At 36.0% G+C, this 27362-nt stretch overlaps 1 protein-coding gene across 1 annotated transcript; it reads right to left on the bottom strand.

Moving 5' to 3' along the window:
* Nucleotides 1–3382: 3382 nt before the first annotated feature.
* Tfb4 (transcription factor B4) lies at nucleotides 3383–27338 on the bottom strand. Its single transcript, XM_089646791.1, has 9 exons — nucleotides 27270–27338; nucleotides 27003–27183; nucleotides 20049–20147; nucleotides 18165–18267; nucleotides 16382–16498; nucleotides 10176–10304; nucleotides 9106–9241; nucleotides 6690–6726; nucleotides 3383–3646 (listed from the first exon to the last, which is right to left on the bottom strand). Exons 1-9 carry the CDS (start codon nucleotides 27292–27294, stop codon nucleotides 3583–3585), a joined length of 891 nt encoding a protein of 296 aa, XP_089502917.1. The 5' UTR covers nucleotides 27295–27338; the 3' UTR covers nucleotides 3383–3582.
* Between the last annotated feature and the right edge of the window lie 24 nt (nucleotides 27339–27362).

Genomic DNA, 27362 nt, shown 5'->3' with positions numbered 1-27362 from the left:
GTACGTCCCTTAACACCCTGTATAAGACACACATGGAAAAGACTTCGGGAAAGCCCCAGAAAGAAACAACAGCACAATCAAGTTAACTAATACCTGAGTTGAGTCGTGTGGAGAATCAGCAGAATAACAAGAGTATGAGGCGATGAATGAATTTGATTGAACTAAAGAATGTGCACATAATAATGTGACCTTCCATCCTCTCTGACAGGAAATGATGTAAAGGTTAATGAAATGTTTCAGATAATTTGGTAATTTGCAGGATTAAATTTACATTTACCAGGATTTATTTAGGATTACATTTACATAACATTTTTGGAATGCTACATTTTCCAAATATAACACATTAAATGATTGATTGTCAGGATTAAAATCACCGATCAGTTTTAATAAAAAATATTACATTTAAATCAATTAAAATTTGGCGCAAGATTTGTTATCAGTAAAACAGATGTGTATATTAAAATGGCGATATAAAGTACAGCTAGATATTTTAATGTTGAATTTAAAATGATTTTTAGTTGTATTATTGTTACATTGATGACATAGATAATTTATTTGTACTTTAGTATTTTTACAAGGTAGATTAATCTATATATATAAAAATGAATGTTTCTTCGTTTGTCCCGTACGCTTTCCTATACCATTCATCCAATTTCAATAAAAATTTCAAAGTTTGTTCTTATTAGTACCAGGAGTGTTTAGACAGTGGTTTGAACGGTAGAAGGAGTCAGGGATGCTCGAGAAAGACTTGACACATTATCTCTGCACTGGATTGAGATAAGGAGTCAAATAAAAGTAGAAATAATTTAGTTTTTTAACAATAACAATGTGGATTTCATGATACTACATGAAGTGAATGATAGAAAGAGTCGGGGATGCTCGAGGAAGACATGAATCAAATAATTATTTATGATAAAATGAGACGTAAGTGATGGTGAACGATAAAAGAGGTGTGAGGAGAGAATATCGAAACTACCGGTCGGTGGCTGAGTTGGCATCGCGTCTGGGTCCCATCCAGGCGTAGTGTGTTCAATTCCACTGCTGCCTGAGTCCTCCATCACGATACAAGCAACATTTTACGCTTACTGTGATGGTTGTAGGAGATTTTCAAATATTGTCAGGTTATTCGTAAACTGGGAATGATTGTCTTTCTTTTAAAAAAAGACGACACACAAAACAAACATGGCAAGAACCAATACTTATTACAATACAATAATATTATATCCACTTAAAAAATGCACCAGTTCAAAACTTTACCCCAAAACATTCACAAGTTCCGGAGCAAGCCCGGTACACGTCAGCTAGAGTTCTCTCTCATTAATCCGCCTCTCGATAATCGCCTATTTGATAACTACTATAACAATCCGTCGTTATTTTTACTAGTGGAAAGCACAAAATCAAGCTCTATAATTAGCCGGTATTCGTGTGTCAAATTCAGTGGTACGCCGCATGCCTAAATTGGAGTGCCAAGCTTTGTACACCGATACTTACACATTCAGTTACTATACAACCGTCTAGCTTCCTAGAGCTGATCATTTTACTGGTCACCAGAGTTCATTATTATTGTTTTTGGACATTTCGGTGAGTCTGCTATGTATTCTAGCAACTGTCACTTGAGTTTCTGTTTGTTTCGTTATGCAATGCTTTTTATTTGAATAAGTTTACAAAATGATATCTTCTCGCAAGAGTAAACATGACGCCTTAACTTTAAACAAAAAAATTGAAATTTTACAAGAAATCGATAGAGTTGGACACTTGCCGGTAGTTTTTGGGATGGGGGATTACTATACCATTACAACATGGATAATTGATGAACACTGACTAAAGTTTTGTAAAATAAATCTTAGTTTTCCATAAAATACCTCAAATATGACAATTTACAATGAAAATTTAATTACATTTGAAACGTAATTATTTTCTCAGAGTATGTCCATACACAGAATGTAGAATATTTACTAAAATATTTGTTTTTTTTTACAATACGTAATAAATTTATGCTTCCAAGAACAATACAGCAATATTTGTCATGGTTTATTCACTGTGCAGAATAAATTGTTAAATGTCGCATTCTCAGTATATTGCAAGCCGAACGACGATATATATATATAAATAATATGTGTGAAAGATTAAATAAATATAAGTATAGAGTGAGTTCGGAACAAATACTTTATTCTAGTAAAAGTAAAAAATAACAATAAATAGTTATATACAAACAATATAACTAAACTCCCTGCAGGAAGGGTGATACGGCGCGATATCTTCGGACTAGGTACGAAAGCTAAAGAATTCCTTTTGGCACTCTTCAAACCTAACTGAAAGGAACGATACATCTCGTTATCAGTATCAGGTGTTCAGCGTAGAACTTCTTGAAGAGGCTCGCTTAAAGAGACGACAAATGACACATCTCGCTACTAGTATCAGGTCTTCAGGTCTTCAGACTACGACTGGCTCGTGTTATGCTTAGTTCAAGGTCGTGCACTTGCTTTTACAAGCCGCCGGTGTTACATCCTTTGGTAATAGGCGAGAGGGCGAGCCACTGATTTGTAAACTGTGAGCGTTCAATAGGAGATCTACGATGACATCCCTTTGTAGATAAGGATAACGTATTAGGTGTGAGTGAGAAAGTATTTGTACTTTTGTGGTTTCGTCTCGTTACATACGTAGGTATTTATTGACAGTGAAAAATCATGCAAACTTTTTTTATTTAAATTAGGGAATAAAAATTGTGTTAATATTTAAAATAAATTTTGACTTAAGAGCCACACATTTCCTATTAAATTATTATTAATGATTATGTATTAAATTTAGAATAGTTGCCTTTGTACTTTACTTTATTGTATTAATAATAAGACTTATTTCCCATTTTCCAAAACAAAAAGTTTTTGATGGACGGTTTCTCATCTGCAGATGATTTTCCATGAAAAATTTGATTTTTCAAATTCTTCCAAAACTTTTTGTGTTAAGTGTAAAGATTATTCTTATTTTATAAGTGTGATAATGTGAAAAGTTTGAAAAAATTAAAAAAAGATAAATAACTACAAAATTCTATCATTTCTAAAAAAAAATTAAATACTAATTTTAGTATTTTCACAACGTAAACATACTCTCAATATCGCAGAGGTGAAAGATCACCATTAAAAATACAAACTTTGCTTGAAATGGCTTTGACCATGTTTGGTGTCCATATCTGAACAACCTTCCTCATCCCATCTCCTTCCTATTCCGGGATGCAATAGTCCCATTGGCTTTAGACAGACAGTATGTATTCACATTTAAAAAATACATATTATACAATAATAATATCTAAATAAAAGAATGTTCAAATTTTATATACATTAATATAATCATTAAAATTAAAAAAATACAGATAAATTCAGTTAAAAGTCGGCAAATAACAACGTTCATCAGATCTTTGCGCAATACCGTAATTATTTTAATCAGATATTATCAGACTTGGTAAAGACAATCTAATGATAAAACTGAATCAATTCCGAGAAATAGATTTGCCAGAAGTGAAAACTAAATCAGGAGATATCAGAATATTACCTTTTCACTAAACAAACATGAATTAATTTTAAATAATCATATTTTCAACTTCTTCTTTTTTGGTTTGACGGGAAGTGTGCTGCCCATTTTGAAGACGGTGCTGGAATAAAAAATAAAAATACATATTTTAACGCACAGAATAACCATTTTTTAAACTAACTAACCATCACGCCGTTTCTCAGGGGTAGGCAGAGAGGACGGACCGCCAAAAAAATCCGTCCTGGCACACACTCTTTGCCTCATTCACATTCATACATATTATTCTGACTCTTGACATGGATCGACTCGAGTAACTGATTCACTTGATCGTGCCACGTCTTCCTTGATTATTAACTCAACTCAGGGTCTATGTTACATTTAAAGATGATGTGTGGAGGGTCTTTTTTGAGGAGAGGAAGGAGTAAACATTTTAAAGGAGGAAAAACATAGGCTGGCAAAACCGAGCTGATAAACTCAAGTTTTATCTTTGAGGATGTTGTGTATAGGTCTTTTTGAGGGGAGGAAGGAATAAAGAGATCCATGTCGCAAGAGGGAGAAAACACAGAGGCCGACAAATAGTTCCACAGCCGAGCTGTTAAACACAAGAATGAGTCGTAGAAATGACCCATTTTCACGTGACAAAACCGTGTAAAAATGTTGGGCGCACGTTTAGCGTGTTTCCCGAGTCTACACCGGTGCTGAAAGGATCAATGACGCTAGTACCTTGGAGCATCATTCACTGAAATACCAGTAGAACAAGCACAGTATTCCCACCAGACGCCTGTGCTCTAAAGATTGAAATCCATTTGTTAAGAGATCTCGACAACAGCGCCACCTATCGGGTCAAAAACTCTCCTATATTTCAAGCCTGAAACAGCCATACACATCAATAAATTTCATTGAAATCGGTTGGGCGGTTTCGGAGATTAGCGTGTGGTGTGTGCCGAGACTGATTTCGTTTAGCGGTCCCTCATGGGCTCAAACGGCCCGATGGTTAGTTACTTAATCTCTGAAATGGAAACATAAACTATATGGGAGAATATATCAAATGGTCTGCCTGTTTTTTCAGATTTTTAGGTTGCAGTCTTCAGAACATAGACGTTGTTTGGAAGTGCTGTGTTTGCTCTACTGGTATTTCAATGGAAGGTGATATAAAGTATCATTAATCCCTAATCCTTTCGACACTGTGGCACATTTGGATGATATGTCAAACTTGTTTGATAAATAAGAAGTGTGGTTGAATCTGTCAGTACAGAGTGACAATAGAATGAGTTATAAATACGAATGTAGATTGCTCTCTCATCCGTTAGCTAGTTAAGATGTATCCGTAATGTTGTAATCAGTTTAATAAACGCAATAATCCATCTCTGAGTATTATTGGAAAGACTACCACACGTCGTACAAATAACCATATAACAGAAGTTTAACAAAACTCATGCCCAACATTTGCACATGGTTAACATTCGCTGGATGAGAATTGGTCCTATTTATGACTTGTTCTTGTTTTACACAGCTTAAGGCGATGCCATACGTAGTAATTCAAAATCATGTGTTTTTGGTTTGAAAATTTGGTCGCCGAGAAATGTTTCAGATGCTTTAATTAAATACTGCGAGTAGAATACATCTTGGCCTTTGAAATTATCGAGTATTTTTTAGATAAGTCTTTTTATAAGCCCAGAAAAAATAGTGTAAAGGCCTATGAAAACTGCTTTAAAGTTCAAAATCTCCTACTTACGAACCCATTTTCGGTTATGGTTTTATTCTATAATGTGGCAAATTAAGATATTTATAAAATGATCGAAAAAAAATTAAATATTTGTGCCTGAACATCCACAAAATAAAATAAAAGGCACTTTTTGGCCATGTTTTTTTCTTGCATAAATCAAAACAGGCGGATGGTGTTAAGCGGGAATTTAAACCTTATCATTAAGGGTTGTTATTGATAGCGGCTCAATTTAAAATATAACACGACGTAGTGCATCGCCTTAACTGAGGAATGATTTTTCGACTTTCCGTATCCTTCCCCTCTCAAAACATCTAAACATACAGGTTTTCTCCTTTCTTAGTTTAAAATAACTTCCACACAACATCCCGAAGATGACATAGGCCGAGAGAGAAATAATCACATACCTCCGAGGCCTCTTACGTGGAGTTAGGTAATATAAAAAGGGAGATATGTATGTAAAATTCAATATTACGAAGATAGTCCCAGAAGTACACGACCTGACTTATAGATGGCGGTCGTTGTTTGAAACAAATTGCTGTGGTCGAAAGTCAACCTTGTATATGTACGAAGTTTGAAGACACTATGTTGTTTTTGTTTGACACCCATCAATAATGAATGCTCTCAGTGAATTAAAACACGGAAAAAATTGGTCGTCGTTATGTGATACAATACTTTCATTTTAAAGGTCTCCGTCCATGCAATATCAAAGCTGAGCTAGTTTCTACTCTGGGGGAGTCTGCTCCTTCATTTACAACAATAAAATACTGCGCGACAGAGTTTAAACGAAGCCGTACGAGCTGCCAAGACGAACATCGCAGTGGTCGACCGAATGAGGTGATCACGCCCTAAATGGTGAAGAAAATCCACAAAACGGTATTGGATGAGCGTCGAATGAAAGCGCACGAGCTAGCAGGCATGGTAGGCATTTTAAAAAGTGCTGTACATAGCATATTAACTGGAAATTTAGATATTTAACCTCAAACTTTTCATGTGCATTGGAATTTCGCCCTAGCTGGAATTTTTTGATATGCAATTCAAACCTGTATGCCATAATAAAGTGCATAATTTTTTTTAACAGAATCGATTCCATTTGAAACACTTTAGAGTTCATTTTTGATTTCCCTCAAAAAGGGTGTGGTGTTCAAAAGGTAAAGTGATAAAATCAATTTGGCGAAAAAGAAAATGTTATTTCATCAAGACAATGCACCGGTTCGAAGATCCGTTATCGCGATGACAAATATCAATGACTATATTGAAGGTAAACAGGATATCGAAGCTATTGTACATCGCTGGGAAATGTGTATCGAACTAAACGGAGACTATTTTGTTAAATAAAGATACTTTTCCAAAACTTTTTGTGTTTTCTTTGTTAGGTCAGGTACTTCTGGGATAATCCTCGTATGAACTAAAAGAAAGAATGGTGTGTCGTTATACTTACTGGCAAGTTGTACAGATGGGGCTGAATTTGCAGAAAACTGTGAAAAGAAAAAAAAAAATTTAGTTACAATATAATCAAACTTTTATGCATCCCTTTTAGTTTATTTTACCTGAAATAAAACAACCAATTTGAACCAACAACATAAGAATTGAAATATTTCAAATATAATTTTATTTTTCGGTGAAAAAAATTATCACATTATCTCGAAACCAATTAACTTCTTTTTATAAGTAACCCATTTCTGAATTCTTCAAACTAATTAAATATCAGCACATACCTACAAACAAAACAGAATAAACAGAACTTAAAAAAATAAAGCAAAATAAAATAAATATTTTTATTTTTAAAATAACTTAATGAGTAAAAAAACCTCAAATTAATTATTTAATCATTGACGACAATATTAGCGACTCTCAAAACGAAAATTTGAAACAAAAATACAGAAAAAGATTTGGTCGCATCTAGTAACTGAACCCAGGACCTCAGCCTTGTCGGGACCTTTCTCTACCACTGAGATAATTTGACCCTATCTCTTTCGGTCATATTTAACTGTATCCTGTACCAACATTATCTTCATTTTCTTAACGCATATTTTTATCAGTTGCTATCTTTTTATGTATGATCGCAAGATCCTTCCTGAACTAAATGCAATCTAGATAGTATCTTCGATAAATAAATTAATTTTAATTATAATGTGCTACATCTATTGACTTTTCTACAAGTCTAGGATGGATATTTATTTTTATTTTTAGAACAATTTAGTGAGTAAAACCTCAAATTGTAATATTTAAGCATTGAGGATGTTATGTAAATAACATATGATTATTTTTCTTACTTGGCAGTAAGTAAGAACCTGTCAAATCTGTGATTTGTATTGTCTATTGTTTACGCTCTGGCAATAACAGGAAGTGACTAAAATTGAAGATGGCGTCACTTCCCGGCCGGACACAGGAGAGTGTGCGCGTCCGGTCGGGGGTCAATTATTATTTCTGGGGGCCTGATGATCTGATCGAAATATATTTCATGGATTTGTGATTACATATCACCGAAATGTTCGGTTTGTGCTTCAAGTTTAGAAGTTTAAGAATATTTCCCGCGAGTGGAATTCGCCACGGGTGGCGTGGATAATGAAAACGTATTTTGTCATGTGCGGCCGTGGAGGTAATCAGAGTTTATCCAAGTGATCGGTGGTTATGTCTGCCGATGGACTGTTATCGCCGTGAGCATTTTGATTCGGAGCATTTTTAAGTCCTTCCTCGCCTCATGGAAGGGCGACTTACGGGTTATCCGTGAAACCGGCACATGGCTGGTACTCACTGGGCCGATGCCAGTCACATCCTGATGCCGTCGTTTACTTCCTACTTGGCTGGCACTCACTGGGCCGATGCCAGTCACATCTGATGCCGACGTCTACTTCCTACCATGGCTGGTACTCACTGAACCGATGCCAGTCACATCTGATGCCGTGGACCTCTACCTATTTGGCTGATTCAACTAGTCCGCCATTCGCGGCACTCAGCGTTCGTTCCTCATAACTATATACGTCATATTATTTTAGACAGGGTAGATAGATTCTACGTTCTGTTCGTTGGGGGAAGTTTTCACCTCTTTGTATATCTCTGTGAAATTTATCTAAATATACCTTGTTACAGTCAGTTCAAAGTTTAACCAGAATACTTTCATTTAAATAACCTTGCAACTTCCTTTCAAACATCTTGTAGATGGGATATATTTTTCCCCGCCCTGTATGGAGAATTATGCTCTACCGTCGGTTGGTCGGTTTGGCGGGTTCTTTTCCAGTCTAACCACTGGAAGGGACTCTGGCGCGTTTGGTCTTTTTAAAACCAACAAAGTCAAACTTGGCCACCCACTTTTCAATCAACATGACAGTCAATAATGTTCTTAAAAACCTAACACATAACCCAGCCTATTATCATAACATTGGGCGAGATTACAAACTTAACAAGGACAATATTTCGTTTAAGATGTGCCTATAGACAAATTTTCGTTTGAGAGTGGCTAATTTTGTCTACAATAAAAAAAAGCAATTAATTTATAAAAATTTTGAAGAGCTTAAAAAAAAACCTTGAATATTTTACCATCCAAAAAGCTCTATTGTTTGGGCTGTACGACAATACCAAAGTTCCAGGAAGTTTTTATTAATTGGAACTCTAGTATGGTTATCATGTAAAGCCAGTCTCCAAACGACGGTAAGGTCTAAAAGTCTCGGCAATGTGTGATTGCAGTGTAATGCAGACAATCAAGCATATTGTCGACGACAGTCAGCATTATTCACCCAGAGTAATTTAATTATTAGGTAATGTTTATTTTTTTAAATTGTCGAAAGAGAAAAAAATTTAGGTTGGGAAATATTCCGGGAGCACATCACTACACAAAACTGATAATTTGGACTTACCGCTAAGACAGACGGAGCAGACGAAGCCGATGGTGATGAGTTCCCGATGACAGAAGCAGGCGGCTCGGTAGTCCACTCGGCCGGCCGGGGGCAGTACCAGTTTCTTCCTCACCGGACCCTCCGGGAGGAACACCCACTGGAACCAAAAATCATAATATTGAAACCTATATGAACTGCATAATAGCGCACAGTACACAACTGCTGACACTGTATAAATCACAAGTGTGCTTCAATGTTGAATTTGGCAACCGCCTCTGGTCTAAAGAATTAAAAAATCTTCGATTCCGTGCAGAAACGTGTCCGTTTGATAGATTACCCTATCTTAACAAAGGGATTGCGATCTTTGGAGCATAGGCGTCAGGTGAGAATGTTATCTTTGTTCTACTGGTATTTCAATGGGAGATGCTCAGAGGAACCAACGTCAGTGATCCTTTCGGCAACAGTGCATAAGCTGAAAACTTGCCAAACGCGAGCCCAAAATTTGTACATGGTTGACTTTTTAGTGACATGAGCTCGGCTGTGGAACGATTTGACGGCGTATGTGTTTCCTACCTCCTACAATTTGGGAGGCGGATATGTATACCGCCACCCCGGGAAGCATTTATTGGATAACCAACACCTCTGCTATAGTTCACCCCAAGCGACACGCTACGTCTGGGTTCATGATGTGAGATTTGTCCAGGTCTACGCGGCGTCCAGGTAAATTCAGGCAACCAGCGCTCGAGACCTAGAGCAATGATATCTAAATATGGGTAGCCATCATTCAACTGACTAAATTCAGGCAACCATCGCTCTAGGCCAAGAGCAATGATTCCTAAAAATGGGTAGCCATCATTGGACCGACTTTTATTGGCTTTATACCACAGTATGCCCTTTATACGTTACCATATGCTGAATCCAAAACGGAATGCACGGAACTCTTCACCGATAAAGGCATTCATTTTGTAAATACCCCATCCCTCGAGTAGTTATCACCTGACAACTGAACTATGTGTGTATATATTGTATACATATATTATATTATATCTTTTGTATTTTCCATTGACAAAAAAAAACCAAAAAGTACTTACAAGAAGATACTGCAACAGTCCCTCCAGAGCTGGAACCTTAAGGTACAAGCCACCAGTTATATCACAGCCCTGCTGCAGGAGACTCAGGTGCTTGTCCAGGGAACATACATCGATCAGAACTTGTTGTTTCTGCAAACAAAAAATAAATAAACACAACCGTTATATGGGGCAACTTTTGAATCAGGGGAGATTTTATCATCACAATAATACCATTAAAAAATTACTCTTTTCAATGATTTTTGGAAACAATGACACTAATAAGTGTCAAATTAGTTGGTTTCTAGTTATGTATGTTCAAATTTACTGTCGGTTGAATTGTGAAGCTGTTTTTTTTTTAGAAATTTTTCTATATTTATTAATAATTCCTCAATGATTATAATAATTTTGTGTCATTTTACTGTAAATTATATAATTTTTTATAGATATACATATAATCGCTCGAATATTCATAATTGCATTTTTTTAGTTACAAATTTTTTTGGAATTGGTGCATAATGGAGGGAAACAATATTATACCAAGTCAGTGGACATCTTCAATTTATCTTTAAACAAATACAAAATGTTGTTAATGAAGCAATTCAGTTATGTACAATAAATAATGTATATTTCTTAATATTCTCATGTAAAAGCCCCGAAAAGGGGTGTTAATAAATAAATAAATAAAAATCATTGTATATTTTTATGTTGACGTTTTTCTGGAACATAATATATCATAGATTTGTAATGTTGAAAGGTAGTTGAATTGGAAATTATAGATTTGTTATGTCGAAAGGTAGTTTGATTAGAATATTTGATTTGGTCATAATGAAAATTATTTGTTGATTTGGTTACTGGAATGTAGCAGTAACGATACAATCATCTCCTAGTTGTTTTGCAAAATGACAACAATGTCATTTGCAACCAACGTAGATGAACAGGGGATTATTATGTCATCTGTACAGATGAACATGGATAGTCTAAGACCCCAAAAAACAAAAGCAGGTATTCCTAGACAGCGTATGAAATGGACGAACGATGTCAATATGTTCATTGTTCGTTCATATTTTTATGTAACCAAACTAGAAACAGATATGTTGTTATATAGGAAAAATTACATTCACTTTTCTCACAAAATTATCCGATTGCCCAAGTAAACGAACAAAGATTAGCAGACCAAAAGCGAGCAATTTTAAAAAATAATTTAATTCCTGTAGTCACATTAGAACAGATTAAAAGAGAAGTAGCAGATAGATTGCAAATGGGAAATAATTTAGAACAAATTAACACAAGTAATGTCATATCAGATACATTGAATGTAGATAGTTTGGATAATATTCTAGTCGAAATGTCCAATGTCAATGTCCAACAGTAGATTCAAATAACTTAGACGTTATTTATAATCTTAGGGAAATCAACATTGCAAATTTAAACTTTGTTGATGATAATGTAATAGAATTAGCTAACTTACTTCATAATAATATAAACAGATATATAGATGTAGAACCAACAGTTAGACCAAAATTACCAAAATTGCATACGTCAAAGAAATTATCTAAATTAATTTTTGAATTAAATAACATAATTTTACCAAAAATCATTTTTGACGAAATTAGTTTTTTAGATCTTCATACAATAGTATATGATAGTGCTGTTACTGTTTGTAATAAGTTAGGAATCAAATTATCATCCTCTGATGATAGATCATATAGTCATTGTAAACCAGAATGGCAGATCAGATTAGAAAATGATGTAGTATTTTTAAGAAGTAACATAGCTAGAGTAATAGAATATAAAAATGGGAATAGAAGTAGGAAAATTTTGAGACATGTAGATGAAATTGGGAGAAAATTTGGTTATAACATAGATAGTCATAGTAATGAAAATATAATCAATGATTTATTGGATTTATTAAAAAAAAAATTAGGCGTAAAAGCTAGTAGATTAAAAAGATATAATTATACGTATAATAAAAAAAAATAATAACAGATTATTCGAGAAAAATGAAAAAATATTTTATTCCAAACTTGACGATAAACAAAATATTATTTCGAATAATAATATTCCGTTGCCATCTGAATCAGATATGCGCGATTTTTGGACTAAAATTTGGAGTAAAGATATAAAACATAACGAATCAAGTCCCTGGATAGAAAATGAAGAACTCAATTTTTCAGGCATTCAACAAATGAGTTTTTCTAATATATCGGTTGAATTGTTAACCAAAATTATTAAAAATACTCATAATTGGAAAGCCACGGGTTGCGATTGGATACATAATTTTTGGTACAAACGTCTAACTACTTTATATCCTCTTTTGGCAAAAAATCTTTCAAAATTTGTCAGTCAACCACAAAATTTTCCAAATTTTCTAACTAAAGGCATTACTTATATGTTGCCCAAAAGCGAAAATATTAATAATCCCTCTCAGTACAGACCCATTACATGTTTACCGACAATATACAAAATTTTAACATCTTGCTTGGCAGATTTAATATATACTCATTTAGATGAAAAAAATATTTTATCTGAACAACAAAAAGGTTGTCGCAGAAAACATATGGGATGTAAAGAACAATTAGTTATTGATTCTGTAATTTTAAAACAGATTCAAACTCGAAAACGTAATTTACATACTTGCTATATAGACTACCAAAAGGCTTTCGATAGTGTCCCGCACTCGTGGCTGATCAAAGTATTAAATATATATAAAATTAACCCTATTATTATTAGCTTTTTGGAAAATATTATGTCCTTTTGGAATACCAATTTACTTATCAATTTAAAAGGTAAGAAAATAGTAATACCGGGCATTTCAATTAAAAGAGGAATTTTTCAAGGAGACTCATTGAGTCCTCTTTGGTTTTGCTTAGCATTGAATCCTCTATCTAAAATGTTAATTAAAAGCAAGTTTGGAATAAAAGTTAAGGGTAATACAAGGGAGGGTAGTACAATTTCGCATTTATTATTTATGGATGACATAAAATTATTTTCGAATTCTAAACAAAATTTAGAGAAAATGATCGAGAGATTAGACCATACTAGTATTAACCTTTTCTATGCGTCATAAATTTGTATCACTTCGTTCACACGCGGGGCTATTTATCATCAATCTAATTTATGACTTTAAACAATAATCACGCATGGATTTTAAAATTTGTTTTAAAAAATACGTCGCTTATGTCTTGAATTATCTTTTCAAGTATAAATAAACAATCCGAACATCAATGGGACTTGATAAAAATTCGAAGTATATATTCATAATGTAACTGATACGGTAAACCCGGGCGGCCATGTTAATATTTCAAGGATAACGATACACATGCATAAACATACCGGAGTAGAGCTCTTCAACTGTGGTGCGATGTAAGTGGTTGATTTATGGGTGCGATGTCGCGTTTGACTGGATACATGAAATATTGACACACTTAAAAAGGTTCATATAATAAAAAATAACTACACTTAAATTTACAAAAATAATGAAATAATTTTTCTGTTATTATGTCACCGTAAATATGTATCACTTAATATATTTTTTTATCGTGATAAATTTTGAAACAGTTCTCAACGCATAACGGCAGAATCATGGCTTTCATGTATTTCAGCAGCTTCGCAATTATTATCGACGTCACTGTCGCTTATTTCAAAATCTGAATCTATTTCTAAAGTAACACCAAATATTTCTTCGTCATTAAGACCACGACCCGACATTTTGTATTTTGGCAGTAAAAATACTTTAAAAAATTGATAAAAAGTCAAACTTGTACAACTTTACACTTGATTTTTCACTAAAAAAAAGTTTTAACCATGTATCTTTATTTGAAAATAATCTAACACTGACGAAATTTTATATTTCTTCAATAGTTTGAATGAATGTATGTAACTGAACTTATTTTAAAATATGATAAATCAGATGAATGTACACTGTAATTAAAATAGTTCATATCCACGAAAAAGCAAACAATAATTCGATAAAACAATGTAATCTACACGGCGAGCGTCTCTGTTTGAGAATCTTATAAAATGCGCCTGCGCAATAACGTGTGTAAAGACGCGGGAAGAATTCAAACTGATTCATTTTTCGCTCTGAGTTGGAAGATCCCTTCAATTCTTTGTATCCATGATAAGGATACGTATTATGGATAAATATCGTAAGATGTCAGTAGTGTAAAGATGTGAGATTTTTTAGGAGTATAAGTTTTACCGTGCTCAAGCATGTTTCATACCCATAACGCCGAAGAAACTTTGCGTCGCACAGATGTGCCACCCGCGTACAGGGCATGTACAGTGCGTCGCAGGCGTGCGTCTCCCGCAGGGATAGGGTTAAAAATGATATTAGGATTAAATTTCAAACTAGGATCAGGAAAATTTTAAAATGCAATCTATCTGCTAAAAATTTAGTAAAAGCAATAAATACTTGGGCAATACCTCTATTAACGTACTCATTTGGCATAATTAAATGGTCTAATACAGATTGAGAAAACTTAGAAAGATTAATTAGAATTACGCTAACAAAGTTTAATTGCCATCATCCAAATTCAGCTATAGAACGAGTTAATTTACCTAGAAATTTAGGAGGTAGAGGTATAGTCAAGATAACTTCTTTGAAACATAATCAGGTAGAAATGCTAAGAACTTTTTTCCATAGGAAAGCTCATAGCTCAGAAATGCACAAAATAATTTGCAAGGCAGATAGAAATATTACACCTTTAAATTTATACGATGAGAATGCTAACATTTTTATAAATCCCAACCAGGAATTATTAGATTCCTGGTCAAATAAAATTTTACACGCAAAACACTTCAATTATCTCAACCAAACGTATGTTGACAAAATTTCGTCAAACAAATGGTTGAGTATTGGAGAGTTGAGCGCAGAAATAGAAGGATTTATGCTTGCCATTCAGGATAGAGTCATTAATACTAAAAATTATAGAAAGCATATAATCAAAGATTCAAATCAAATTGATGATTTGTGTAGAAAATGTTTGGCTTTTCCGGAAACTATAGAACATATTATATCGGGATGTTCTATATTAGCACCGTCCGAGTATACATTTAGGCACAATCAAGTTTTAAAAATAATTCACCAAAATTTGGTAATTAAACATAACTTGATTGACTGCCGTAATATAGTACCATATTATGAATACGAACCAAATTCATTTTTAGAAAACGAATTTTATAAAATATATTATGATAAAACTATACTAACAGACCGAGCGATTAGTCATAATAGACCCGATATAGTTTTACATGACAAAATTAAAAAAATAACTTATATCATTGATGTCGCTATACCAAATTCCTGTAATATTCAAAAATCTGTTAGCGAAAAAATAAGAAAATACACAGATTTAGGAAATGAAATAAAAAAAATTTGGCATTCTCAGACTATAAAAATATTAAAATTCGTTATTTCGGCTACTGGCATTATACCTAACTCTCTAATTAAAAATTTAGGCGTATTAGATCTATCAAAAAATTTATATATAAAGATGCAAAAGTCCGTCATTTTGAATACATGTAGGATAACAAAAGATTTTTTAAATATTTATGTTGAGGGATCAGTAGGATTTATAGGCCCTGTTAGAAGTTCTACCGAGCCGAACCCTCTGATATGAAAATATCTGGAGACGGTGAATTTTTTTTCCCATTTGATATCTGGTGAGTTGACGTGTTGTTGTTCTTGTATTGTTTTGTACTTATTTTACTTATATAATGCACTTACATAGTGTTGATTGACTAGCTGATCATTTGTGGAAAAGTGTGTGGAAGGGTTTAGTTTTTCCTATGGGGAAGATTTAACCCGGACAACAAAATCGGAAGCAAAAAAAAAAAAAAGCTTATAAAATCATAGTACGTATATCACAATTGCCCAATTCTAATTTTTTTTTACTCCCCAACACTGAAATTTCAACAAATTATTTTCATCCATAATTTCTAGGTCCATATATATTTATTTTCAACTTGCAATGTTATTTCTACAATGACCAAGAGTTACGAAATATCAATGTTATTTCTATAATGATTTATAGAAAAACCTTAAGAATTACAAAATATCAAATAATCTGCAAAAAAAAAGACAAAATGTCAAATTGCTATAAAACAGCATTGCACCAAAGAAAATATAAATTGTTTCAATTTCAAACTCATAAAATAAAAGTCAATAATATTCTGACTATTTTCAGGATAAAGATCTTCTTTATGTAATCAACGATAGAAATTACTTGTGCTGTGAAGAAAACATTCATATAGTTGATGTATTGAGCTGCCGTGTCGCTGCTTCCCGTTATAACCAACACCCGACTGTTTATCTTCTGACCGGGTGGTGACTGGCGTTTCATCTAAAAACAGAATAAAATCACAATCAGATTAGAAATAACACCGTTAAATTCTTTTACACAGACATTCAAATTAATAGACTTGCCTAACATTCTATGAACTGGAGGCAAACCATGTGACCATATTTTTGGCTCCAGGAGGGTTTGAGAATACTTTGAAAAAATCTATGACATAAGTCGTAGAAGACCACCACTGAAGAGCGCACATTGAAATAACCAGACTATGCGCATCAACCATAAAACTTCAATCAGTGTTTAATGCAGCAGCACGGCTCATAACCGGGGTTTCAAAATATTCGCACATTTCAGAACACCTTCGTAACCTTCACTGGCTCAAGTGCCCTGAAAGAATCCAGTACAAACTCTGCTGGATGGTGTTTAAATCCATCAATGAAATGGCCCCACCCTCCATCTCTGAACTATGCGTCCCGGAAGACACTGGTCTGAGGCAGTCAACTCTTAGATCAGCAACATCATCAGCTGTAGGCAGACTGATGGAACCTAAGCGCAAGCCAAATACTAAGTTTGGTGTTCGCGCTTTCGGAGCATCTGGGCCGAAGGCTTGGAATAAACTTCCTCAGGAACATAACAAGTCCTACAGAATTCAGGTCTAAACTAAAAACTTATCCTTTTAAGCTGTCATACCCTTAAATTAAATATACCATTCCTGAGAGAAAGTCCAGTTATATCCAATTTTCTAATTACATCCTAAATCCTGTATCTAAATTTCGCTAATAAACAATCAGTTAATGTTAATTAAGTGTTAATCTCAAGTGACCTACCAGGTAAGTATTGTACTGTATATTATCTCCATATATAGTTAGTAATAACACAGATCATTGTAGAAATGTAATATATATTTGTACGCCCTTGAGGTGATTTTGCACAAAAACGGCGCTGTACAAATCATCCAAATATTATTATGAAAGTAAAGCTTGCCAAAGTAAGGCAAAGGTTTGCAGCGCTCCATTGTGGGACTTTTCTGAATGTTCGTTCTTAAACGAATCGCCTGGTTTAGCGATGCTAAAATTAAGTGAGATGGCAAAATTATAACACATGACTGAATAGTGTAAAAAAAATATACATTTTTGAAAATAACTCCAAACTTTTGTTTGTCTGATTTCGGATATATGTATATTTAAGTTTTTATGCCGCTAGCAATTTGGTGGCGTTGTAAAAATGACTAGTAATTCATAGGCAGATTTTATTTTTGAGGACAGAATGGTGATATTACAATGTGAGTTGCCTGTATACTGTCAGATTCATTTATTGACGAATCACCAAAAGTGAGACGGTCACGCTGCCTCGTTAAAATAATAAATTAAAAAAAGACAAAAAATCACTTGTAACCTCTCCTTATAGTCACACTTTCAGATGAACAAAATCAGGAAAAATGCTTTCCGGAACAATTTATTATTTGTTATTTAGGACAGTTTTATACTAGATAGGCAATATGTTAACAAAAAGTGATATTTTACATATTTGGTGCACTGTTGCGCTGTGAAAGGTTTAGAAATTGTGGGGATACACAAAAAACACACAAAAAAAGAAAAAATAAAGACTATTAATTAGCACATTAAATAAGTACAAAAGATGTACGTAAAAGGTGTAAAAAAGGTTCCATAAATAAGAGTAATAATAATGAACGAATTAATGGAATAATAGTTACCCTAGCAATATAGCAGAGAGCCATTGCAATAGTTCCCGCTAAGAGAGATTCCCCCGGAGCCGTGTCTGATTTATCTTCATACATTTTAACCAGTTCTCCTAGTCTGAAAAGTACAACAAAAGTTTTTATCAGTGTGATATCCTTGATATTAGTGTATGAGCCCACTCATAGATGGCACTAGATTAGTCTAATGGTTACCCATAGATGGCGTTAGCTGTCAAGTGTTGTAGAGACCGAAGGGATAATAAATAAGGTGGGAACTCAAGGTCAGAGTTCATACTATTCCAACTGCCTGCAAATTGAGACATTAAAGCCTATTGTCAATCTATCACATTAAAAGTCCAAGTGTTTTGTTGAAGCTGGAGTTTTATTTAATAAGAGAGCCTGTGAGAAACAGCAGAGACACAACAATTAGGAAATCTGAAGGTTAAACTTTTGTCGATTCCCTGTTCTTAAGAAAACAAAAAAGCATAGGATAAACATTTACCTTTGATAAACACGTTGATAACATTGTCATTGTCTAGGTTTTGTACTGAGAACATGCAAATTTTTCAAAAATACTAAGACATATCTGACTCTCTACAATTCACATGTTCGTCCTCACCTGGAGTACTGTTCACCGGTTTGGAACCCGCGCTATATTGTTTATGTCAACAGGTTAGAAAGAGTTCAGGAACGATTTCTCAAATTCCTCAATTTCAAATCATTTAACATATACAACTTTTACGACGAAATCGAGAAACATTTTCGAATCACGAAACTACTCAACAGGAGGATTGTCGCTGATCAGATGCTCTTGTATAAAATTATTAACTCTAAAGTTGACTGCCCAGAGTTGCTGAACAAAATAAATTTCCATGCGCCAATTCGATATAGCAGACAAAATACCCTTTTCTACATTGATAGATGCAATACCAATTCCAATCAAAATGAATTTATGCAAAGGACATATAACTACTATAATAACAAATTTGCAAATATAGACACTCGTGCTGACATATTCACTGCTAGTTACTATCACTACAGAATTTCATTGTATCACATTCTAACTCATATTCACGACTGTTAAATTGATAGTACCTAATATTTTAATATTACTTGCGTGGCAACTTTTCCTTATCCCTCTCCTCCCCTTTCCCGTTCCAACCTAAGTATATTTAAGTATAGTTATAATCACTTTTATTTATTGCTGTTTATGGTAGGCATATTATAGGTTTATCGTTTGTTGAATTTACATTCGTATTATTATTTTTCTTATTTGCTGCTTTATTCTGTTTTTGTTTTTCCATTTTTATTAAATATTCTAGTTTACAGGTTATTTTTATGTTTCTGAATATCTATCTGTGAACATTAATAATTGGTCTGTTTTTTTGTTATCCTCTTATGTATATTGTATTACTAAGACTGTTTATGTTCCTCAAATAAATAAATAAATAAATAAATAATGGCAATTATTCAGAGATGAAACATGATTTCATGCATACATACACAATGGCATACTGTAATGTTATAAGAACTATATTCAAAAGTCTTATCTTTGGCAAGTGGACCCCGCAACGTTTCGCTATTGCTAATGTCTTTCTCAGGCGTCTCCGACTTCTGCCACCATTTACTACTGTATACCACATTACTACTCCCGGCACTAATAAGAACAAACTTTGAAATTTTCAGCGATATCGGTAGACTATGTTTTGAGTTTTGCAAGCACAAACATCAGGCTGAATTTTTACATATTAAGATAATTGAAGAAGATGATTTCAAAAACTCTTAATGAAAATATGAAACATAAGAACAGAGAAAATAAAAAGATATTGTCTGTTTCATATTTGAGAGAGTTGTTGGTATATCTTCTTGATTAAATATTACTAATGAAAATTGTCTTACCTTTGTTTTACAGTTTTCTCTACAAGTGTAAACATTTCATATTGGCCATCTTGTTGTCGGACGTCCAGAGGCTTTCCGGGGCTTGGAAATAGATATTCGCTGAAAGAAAAACACAAATAATTAGTAATATTGCAATCTTAAGATTCGCAAATAAAACGTGCTGATCGAAGAAACAATTATAGAAAGGATATTTTAGAAACTAGACGAATCTACAAGAATTTCTAAGAAACTACACAAATATAGAAGAAATTACATAAATGTATAAGGAACCACACAAATGTAGAAGAAACTATACAAATATAGAAGAAACTATACTGGAAAAGGAACTATACAAATATAGAAGAAACTATACTGGAAAAGGAACTACACAAATGTAGAAGAAACAACACAAATGTAGAAGAAGCTACACAAATGTAGAAGGAACCACACAAAAATTTAGGCGGAACTACACAAATGTAGAAGGAAACACAATAATGAAGAAGGAACCGCACAAATGGAGAGGAACTAAACAAATGTAGAAGGAAATATTAAGGCGAACTGAGTTCTGCATGTTTCTGTAGGCGAATGTGTGGATGCACGGTTAGGTAGAAACTGTGCAGGTGTGTGGGTCGAGCGCGATTCGGTAATCCTCGGCAATGCTCGTGCATTGATGTGAGTAATTCTGAATCGAATCGCGCGCTCGCGAACAGCATTTAATTAAGCTCATGTAAAGACTAAATAAAGTAACACTTTTCATTTAAAATAGATAATATTATTCAATTCAATCCATTCTCTTAATCCTGCTCAAACAGGTTATGGGCCCAGTTAACGTATAACTAAAAATTAAGAGAACGCGAGTGAAAATATTCGACAAGTCTCACGTGGTGCGGAACGGAAGTCGGCCATTGTTTTAGTGTCAGAGCTAACTGTTTGAAAACGAGCGTGAAGTGTGAATAAAATTCACGATGTCGGTCGGCATCTCGGTGAAGGGTGTGAAGCCTTTCGATGGAACAAACTTCCAGGGCTGGAAAGCTCAAGTGAGTGCACTATTTGTGATGAACGATGTTCTCGATGTCGTCGATGGCACGAGAGAGAAGCCTGCTGCCGGCGATGGACATGCGGCCGCGCTGAAGAAAAACGTGAAAGATGACGCAACGGCAAAATTCATAATTCTGTCAAATCTTGACGAGGCTCAACAAGTGTGTGTGTTGTCGTGCATCTCTGCGAAAGAGATGTGGGACAAATTGTGTCTCATTCACGAGCAGAAAACCGCGTCAAACAAGCTGGGTCTGCTATAAAGATTTCACGCTTATCGGATGAGCGAAGCAGACACTGCGGTTCAGCATGTGGCCAGGGTGATGAATATGGCGAGTCAACTGAAGGACGTCGGTGAGAATGTATCAGACGCTACGATAATGGCAAAAATACTCGCGAGTCTCACCAAAAAGTATAGCACGCTGCAGGTGGCGTGGGACAGCGTAGACCCTGCGCGACAAACTCTTGATAATCTCCAGGAACGGCTAATAAGAGAGGACACGAGGCTCAGCGGCGAAGAAGAAGCGTCGGAAGCGCTGGCTGCAATAGCCAAAAATCGTCGTGGGCGAGGAACAAAAAGTGCTGAAAAGGACATAAAGAAAGTGCAGTGTTATAAATGCCAAGGCATGGGACATATTGCGAGTCAGTGTCGGAATAAGCGGAAGCCACGTGACGACGGCGAAACATCAAGTGATTGCGCGTTTGTAGGAGAGACAGGCAGCTCGATCGCGTCGGGCATTAAAAATAGCGCGCTTATACCGTGGACGGAGAGTGGCGTAATGGCGATCGATCAAAGCGAGGTCTGGCTGATCGACAGCGGCGCATCGAAACATCTAACCTACCGACGTGACTGGCTGACTGACTACAAGCCGAATAACACGGGCGCTACAGTATCGCTTGGTGACAATCAGATATGCGACGTCGCTGGTGAAGGCACGGTGCGAATTAAAAAATTGATCGATGGAGTGTGGCAAGATGCGAGAATTGAAAAAGTGCTACACGTTCCGAAATTGAGAAAAAAACTTATTCTCCGTCGGAGTATGTACAAAGAAGGGACTCGGAGTGCGTTTCGAAAATAATCGGGTTATTGTGGATCGCGACGGTGAAGTGCTCGGGACGGGAATGAAACAAAACAATGACGTGTATCGCATGTTCTTCAAGGTCACAAAACAAGGAAGCACAGAAGAAGCTAACGTAGCTACGACAAATTTAACTGTGTGGCACGAGCGATTGGGACACGTCGGGAAACGAGCGATTCGTGAATTAGCAGAAAAGGGGCTCGTGAGTGGAGTAATATTTTCAGACAAAAGTGACGTCTTCTGTGAACCGTGCCAATTTGGGAAATCGCACAGGCTGCCCTTCAACAAGAAACTGGAGCGAAATAAGAAAATAAAGCCAGGCGAGAAAATGCATTCAGATGTCTGTGGGCCGATGTCAACGAATTCTGTCGGAGGATCGAGGTATTTTTTGACATTTAAAGATGAAGCTACCGGCTACAGACACGTGTACTTCATGAAAACAAAATCCGAGGTGTACGAAAAATTCAAGATCTTCGAAAAGATGATCGAAAATAAGTTCGGAAGAAAAATGAAAACTCTTCGCTCCGACAATGGCCGAGAATTTTGCAATGACCAGATGGATAAATACCTCGAAGAATGCGGAATAAAGCGAGAGACAACAGCGCCATACAATCCGGAGCAAAATGGCAAAGCTGAACGCGACAATCGGACGATTGTTGAAAGTGCTCGTACAATGATAATCGCGAAGAATCTTCCATTAACCCTTTGGGCGGAAGCAGTGAATTGTGCCGTATACGTTCTCAACCGAACAGTGTGGACAAGTGGTGCAGTAACGCCGTACGAAGCGTGGATTGGAAAAGCTCCGAATCTGAAACATCTTCGAATCTTTGGATCAGACGCGTATGTGCACACTCCCAAACAATTCACACGAAAATTCGATGCACGAGCGAGCAAAAAGATATTCGTCGGATATACGGAAGAATCGATGAATTACCGGGTGTATGATCCTGAAAAGAAAAAGGTCAGTGTGGTTCGAAATGTTGTGTTCAACGAAAAAATCGGGGCGCCAGTGGCGAAAGAAAACGAGAAGGAGGAGGAATACGAAACAATTCTTTCACGACCCGAGGAATGAGAGAACGAGGCACGAGAGAACGAGAACGTGAACGACAATGTGATCAACAACGAAGAAAACGACCAAAACGAACAAGAGGACGATCAAGACTGTGAAGATCGAAGAATCCTGCGAGATCGAGCACTGATTAAAACTCCTAGAAGGTATCAACACGAGGAAAACGACCAAAACGAACAAGAGGACGATCAAGACTGTGAAGATCGAAGAATCCTGCGAGATCGAGCACTGATTAAAACTCCTAGAAGGTATCAACACAATGCAAATGTGGCGGAGTACATAGTCCCATTAACGTACGAAGAAGCGACGAATAGCACTGAAGCTGCGCAGTGGGCGGGTGCTATTAAAAACGAATTTAAAGCTCATGAAGAAAATCGTACGTGGGAACTCGTGAAGAAAACACCGGAGATGAGACTAATTGACTCGAAATGGGTGTTTCGGGGAAAGACGGATGTCGACGGGAAGTCACATCGTTTCAAGGCTCGATTGTGCGCAAGGGGCTTCCTGCAAAGAGAGGGGATTGACTTCAAGGAAACGTTTTCCCCAGTGGTGAGATATGACTCGCTGAGAATTTTGCTGGCAACGATAGCCGCGGAAAATCTTGAAGTAATGCAATTTGACGTTCAAACTGCATTCTTGTATGGCAAACTAGAAGAAACAATTTTCATGAAAGTTCCGGAAGGACTGAAGCTGAAAGAAGACAAAAGGAACGTCGCATGCAAGCTCGAGAGGGCTCTCTACGGGCTCAAACAAGCCCCAAGATGTTGGAATCAACGATTCAACAAGTTTTTGAACGAATTCAACTTCGTAGAATGCGAAGCAGACAAATGTGTATTTACTGGAAGGATTAAAAACAACAAAGTATATCTGGCGCTATTCGTCGATGATGGGCTAGTAGCCTCGAACAATATAGAGACCCTTAAGGAAATTATTCAACGACTAAGCGAAACATTTGAAATAACAGTCGAGGACTCGAATATTTTTGTCGGCTTACAAATAAAAAGGGATAGAGAGAGAGGTAAACTGGTGATTCATCAGAGCGCGTACACGCAGAAAATAATTGAAAAATTCGGAATGGCGGATGCGAAAACAGTGTGCGTGCCAGCGGATCCGCACGCAGCACTGATTCCAAATGTGGAAAACAATAAAACTAAAAATGTACCGTATCGCGAAGCAGTAGGGTCTCTGGTTTTCCTAGCGGCTGTATCGAGGCCAGACATCGCGTTCGCAGTAAATGCAGTAAGCAAGTATTTGAACGAGCACAATACATCGCATTGGCAAGCAGTAAAGAGAATATTTGCATATCTAAAAGGCACAACTGATTACGGTATTGAATATCAAAGCGGCGGTAGTGAACCAAAATTGATAGGTTTCTCGGATGCTGACTACGCCGGGGATGTAGAAACGCGAAGGTCGACAGCAGGATACGTTTTCTGTCTCGCGAACGGGGCCGTAACGTGGTCGTCACAGCGTCAAAGACTGGTGACGCTAAGTACAACGGAAGCCGAGTACGTAGCTGCATCGGCAGCAGCTCGGGAAGTAGTCTGGATCAGAAAGCTGTTATCGGACATCGGATGTCCATGTAATGAAGAAACAACGCTTTACGTTGACAACCAAAGTGCAATTCAATTAGTCAGAAATCCAGTATTTCACAAAAGAACGAAGCATATAGACATACACTTCCATTTTATCCGCGAGAAAGTGAATGATAAAGAAATTGTAGTTAAATATGTTCCATCTGCAAATCAGAGAGCAGATATATTTACGAAGGCGCTGCCGCGAGACCGTTTCCAGGATCTATGCTATAAGCTAAATATGGTAACGAGAAATGAGAAACACTCGAACGGCGGTAGTATTAAGGCGAACTGAGTTCTGCATGTTTCTGTAGGCGAATGTGTGGATGCACGGTTAGGTAGAAACTGTGCAGGTGTGTGGGTCGAGCGCGATTCGGTAATCCTCGGCAATGCTCGTGCATTGATGTGAGTCATTCTGAATCGAATCGCGCGCTCGCGAACTGCATTTAATTAAGCTCATGTAAAGACTAAATAAAGTAACACTTTTCATTTAAAATAGATATTATTATTCAATTCAATCCATTCTCTTAATCCTGCTCAAACAGGAAACACAATAATGAAGAAAGAACCGCACAAATGGAGAAGGAACCACACAAATGTAGAAGAAACTAAACAAATGTAGAAGGAATCACACAAATGTAGAAGCAACCACACAAATGTAGAAGAAACTACACAAATGTAGAAGGAACCACACAAATGTATAAGAAGTTTTACAAATGTAGAAAAAAACGCATATTTAGAAGAAACCACACAAATGTAGACAAAACTACACACATGTAGAAGGAACTACACACATTTAGAAGAAACGGTATATGCTGACTACGTGTGCCCAGTAAAATTTAACACTTTCCCGACATAATTACTAATTCCTGATGATCTCAAACTGTGCCCGTGGTATTGTTCACAGGCGCAAAGCTTTCACTTCGTTTCATTTTTACACTCAAAATAAATATGACATATTTATCAAAATATCCCACTTCGCGGCCATTTTACATCGTACTTTTGGCCGGGAACTTGATGGGAGTCGCTATATGCACAGCGACTAATCGACAGGGGGCGTGGCCAACATATCCGAGCATACCCGAAGTGAAGTATAGGTATAAAAGGGACACTTCTTTTGAATCACAAACCATGTTACACAAACCTAGCGTAGCCGCTAAACTAATTGAAAACTGGGATGTTTTTCTTGCCTGGACGCGAGCAGGCGGTATTAAGGGGACACTTTCTTTTGAATCACAAACCATGTTACACAAACCTAGCGTAGCCGCTAAACTAATTGAAAACTGGGATGTTTTTCTTGCCTTGACGCGAGCAGGCGGTATTAAGGGGACACTTTCTTTTGAATCACAAACCATGTTACACAAACCTAGCGTAGCCGCTAAACTAATTGAAAACTGGGATGTTTTTCTTTCCTTGACGCGAGCAGGCGGTATTAAGGGGACACTTTCTTTTGAATCACAAACCATGTTACACAAACCTAGCGTAGCCGCTAAACTACTTGAATACTGGGATGTTTTTCTTGCCTTGACGCGAGCAGGCGCTATAAAGGGGGCACTTTCTTTTGTATCACAAACCATGTTACACAAACCTAGCGTAGTTCTAAAAAGGTTTGTTTACATTATATTACTACAACGCCATTTCTGACGTTTCGTTTCACCGCCCACCGCGTTTCACTGATTTTGCAACTCGGAACACCTCGGGTATGCTCGGATATGTTGGCCACGCCCCCTGTCGACTAGTCGCTGTGCATATAGCGAAATCAACATGGCCGCTTATAATTTGTTTATAAATGTCGATCTCAAACTATTTTCTGTTTTTTTCCATGTTTTTCCTTTATTATTTCAACTAAAATGAAGCATAATACGTTTGCCCCAAGGTAAGTTCATAATTACTTCTCATACCGTCGAGATTTGGCTTAATTTGACAATTTTAGCGCAAAAACAGTGAGGGCACTGATAGACAGCATGTTCCGAAGAAACTACACAAATGTAGAAGTACACAAATCTAGAAGAAAATAAAAAAATAATATATCAAAGTTTTCTTGATAATGAAAAACAAAATACGACTTTAAGCATCTAAAAATAACTTACCAAAAATATTACTCAATCAATCAACATAATTTGAACATTATAATAATAGAATTAATGTTAGTGGTAATGAAGTTTAAAAACATAACCTTAAAAACCAAAAACTAACAAAATACAAAATAAATTACTACCTTTTGTGTTGATGGCATCCTAAAACAGCTAGTTTATTTTGCGCTTTTTGCATCAAATGTGAATTTGCGAATGCTATTACAGAATCCAAGCAGTGGACTAACAGTCTCGGATTGTCCTGTATAAAGTTTTGGTACGGATTTGTATCTATGACGATAACCAGCAAACTCGCATCGGAACTCGCTGAAAATAGTCCACAATATTAAATCAATGTTTATGAATTGATACTTCAATGATTAAGTGATAGTTTAATTGCACATTTAACGTACCATCGTTCTTTTCAGCGCCTGACATTTTGAGCCGCAACAAAAACACTGTATTATATTTTGACTTTACGCGACTTTGACGTTTCTACTGTCGGT

The sequence above is a fragment of the Hesperophylax consimilis genome, chromosome 25, assembly GCF_061612785.1.
Source record: "Hesperophylax consimilis isolate HC1 chromosome 25, BYU_Hcon_1.0, whole genome shotgun sequence".
Classification (NCBI taxonomy): Eukaryota; Metazoa; Arthropoda; class Insecta; order Trichoptera; family Limnephilidae; genus Hesperophylax; species Hesperophylax consimilis.
Note: the sequence above shows the minus strand (reverse complement) of the source record. Positions and strands in the feature narration are given on the sequence as shown.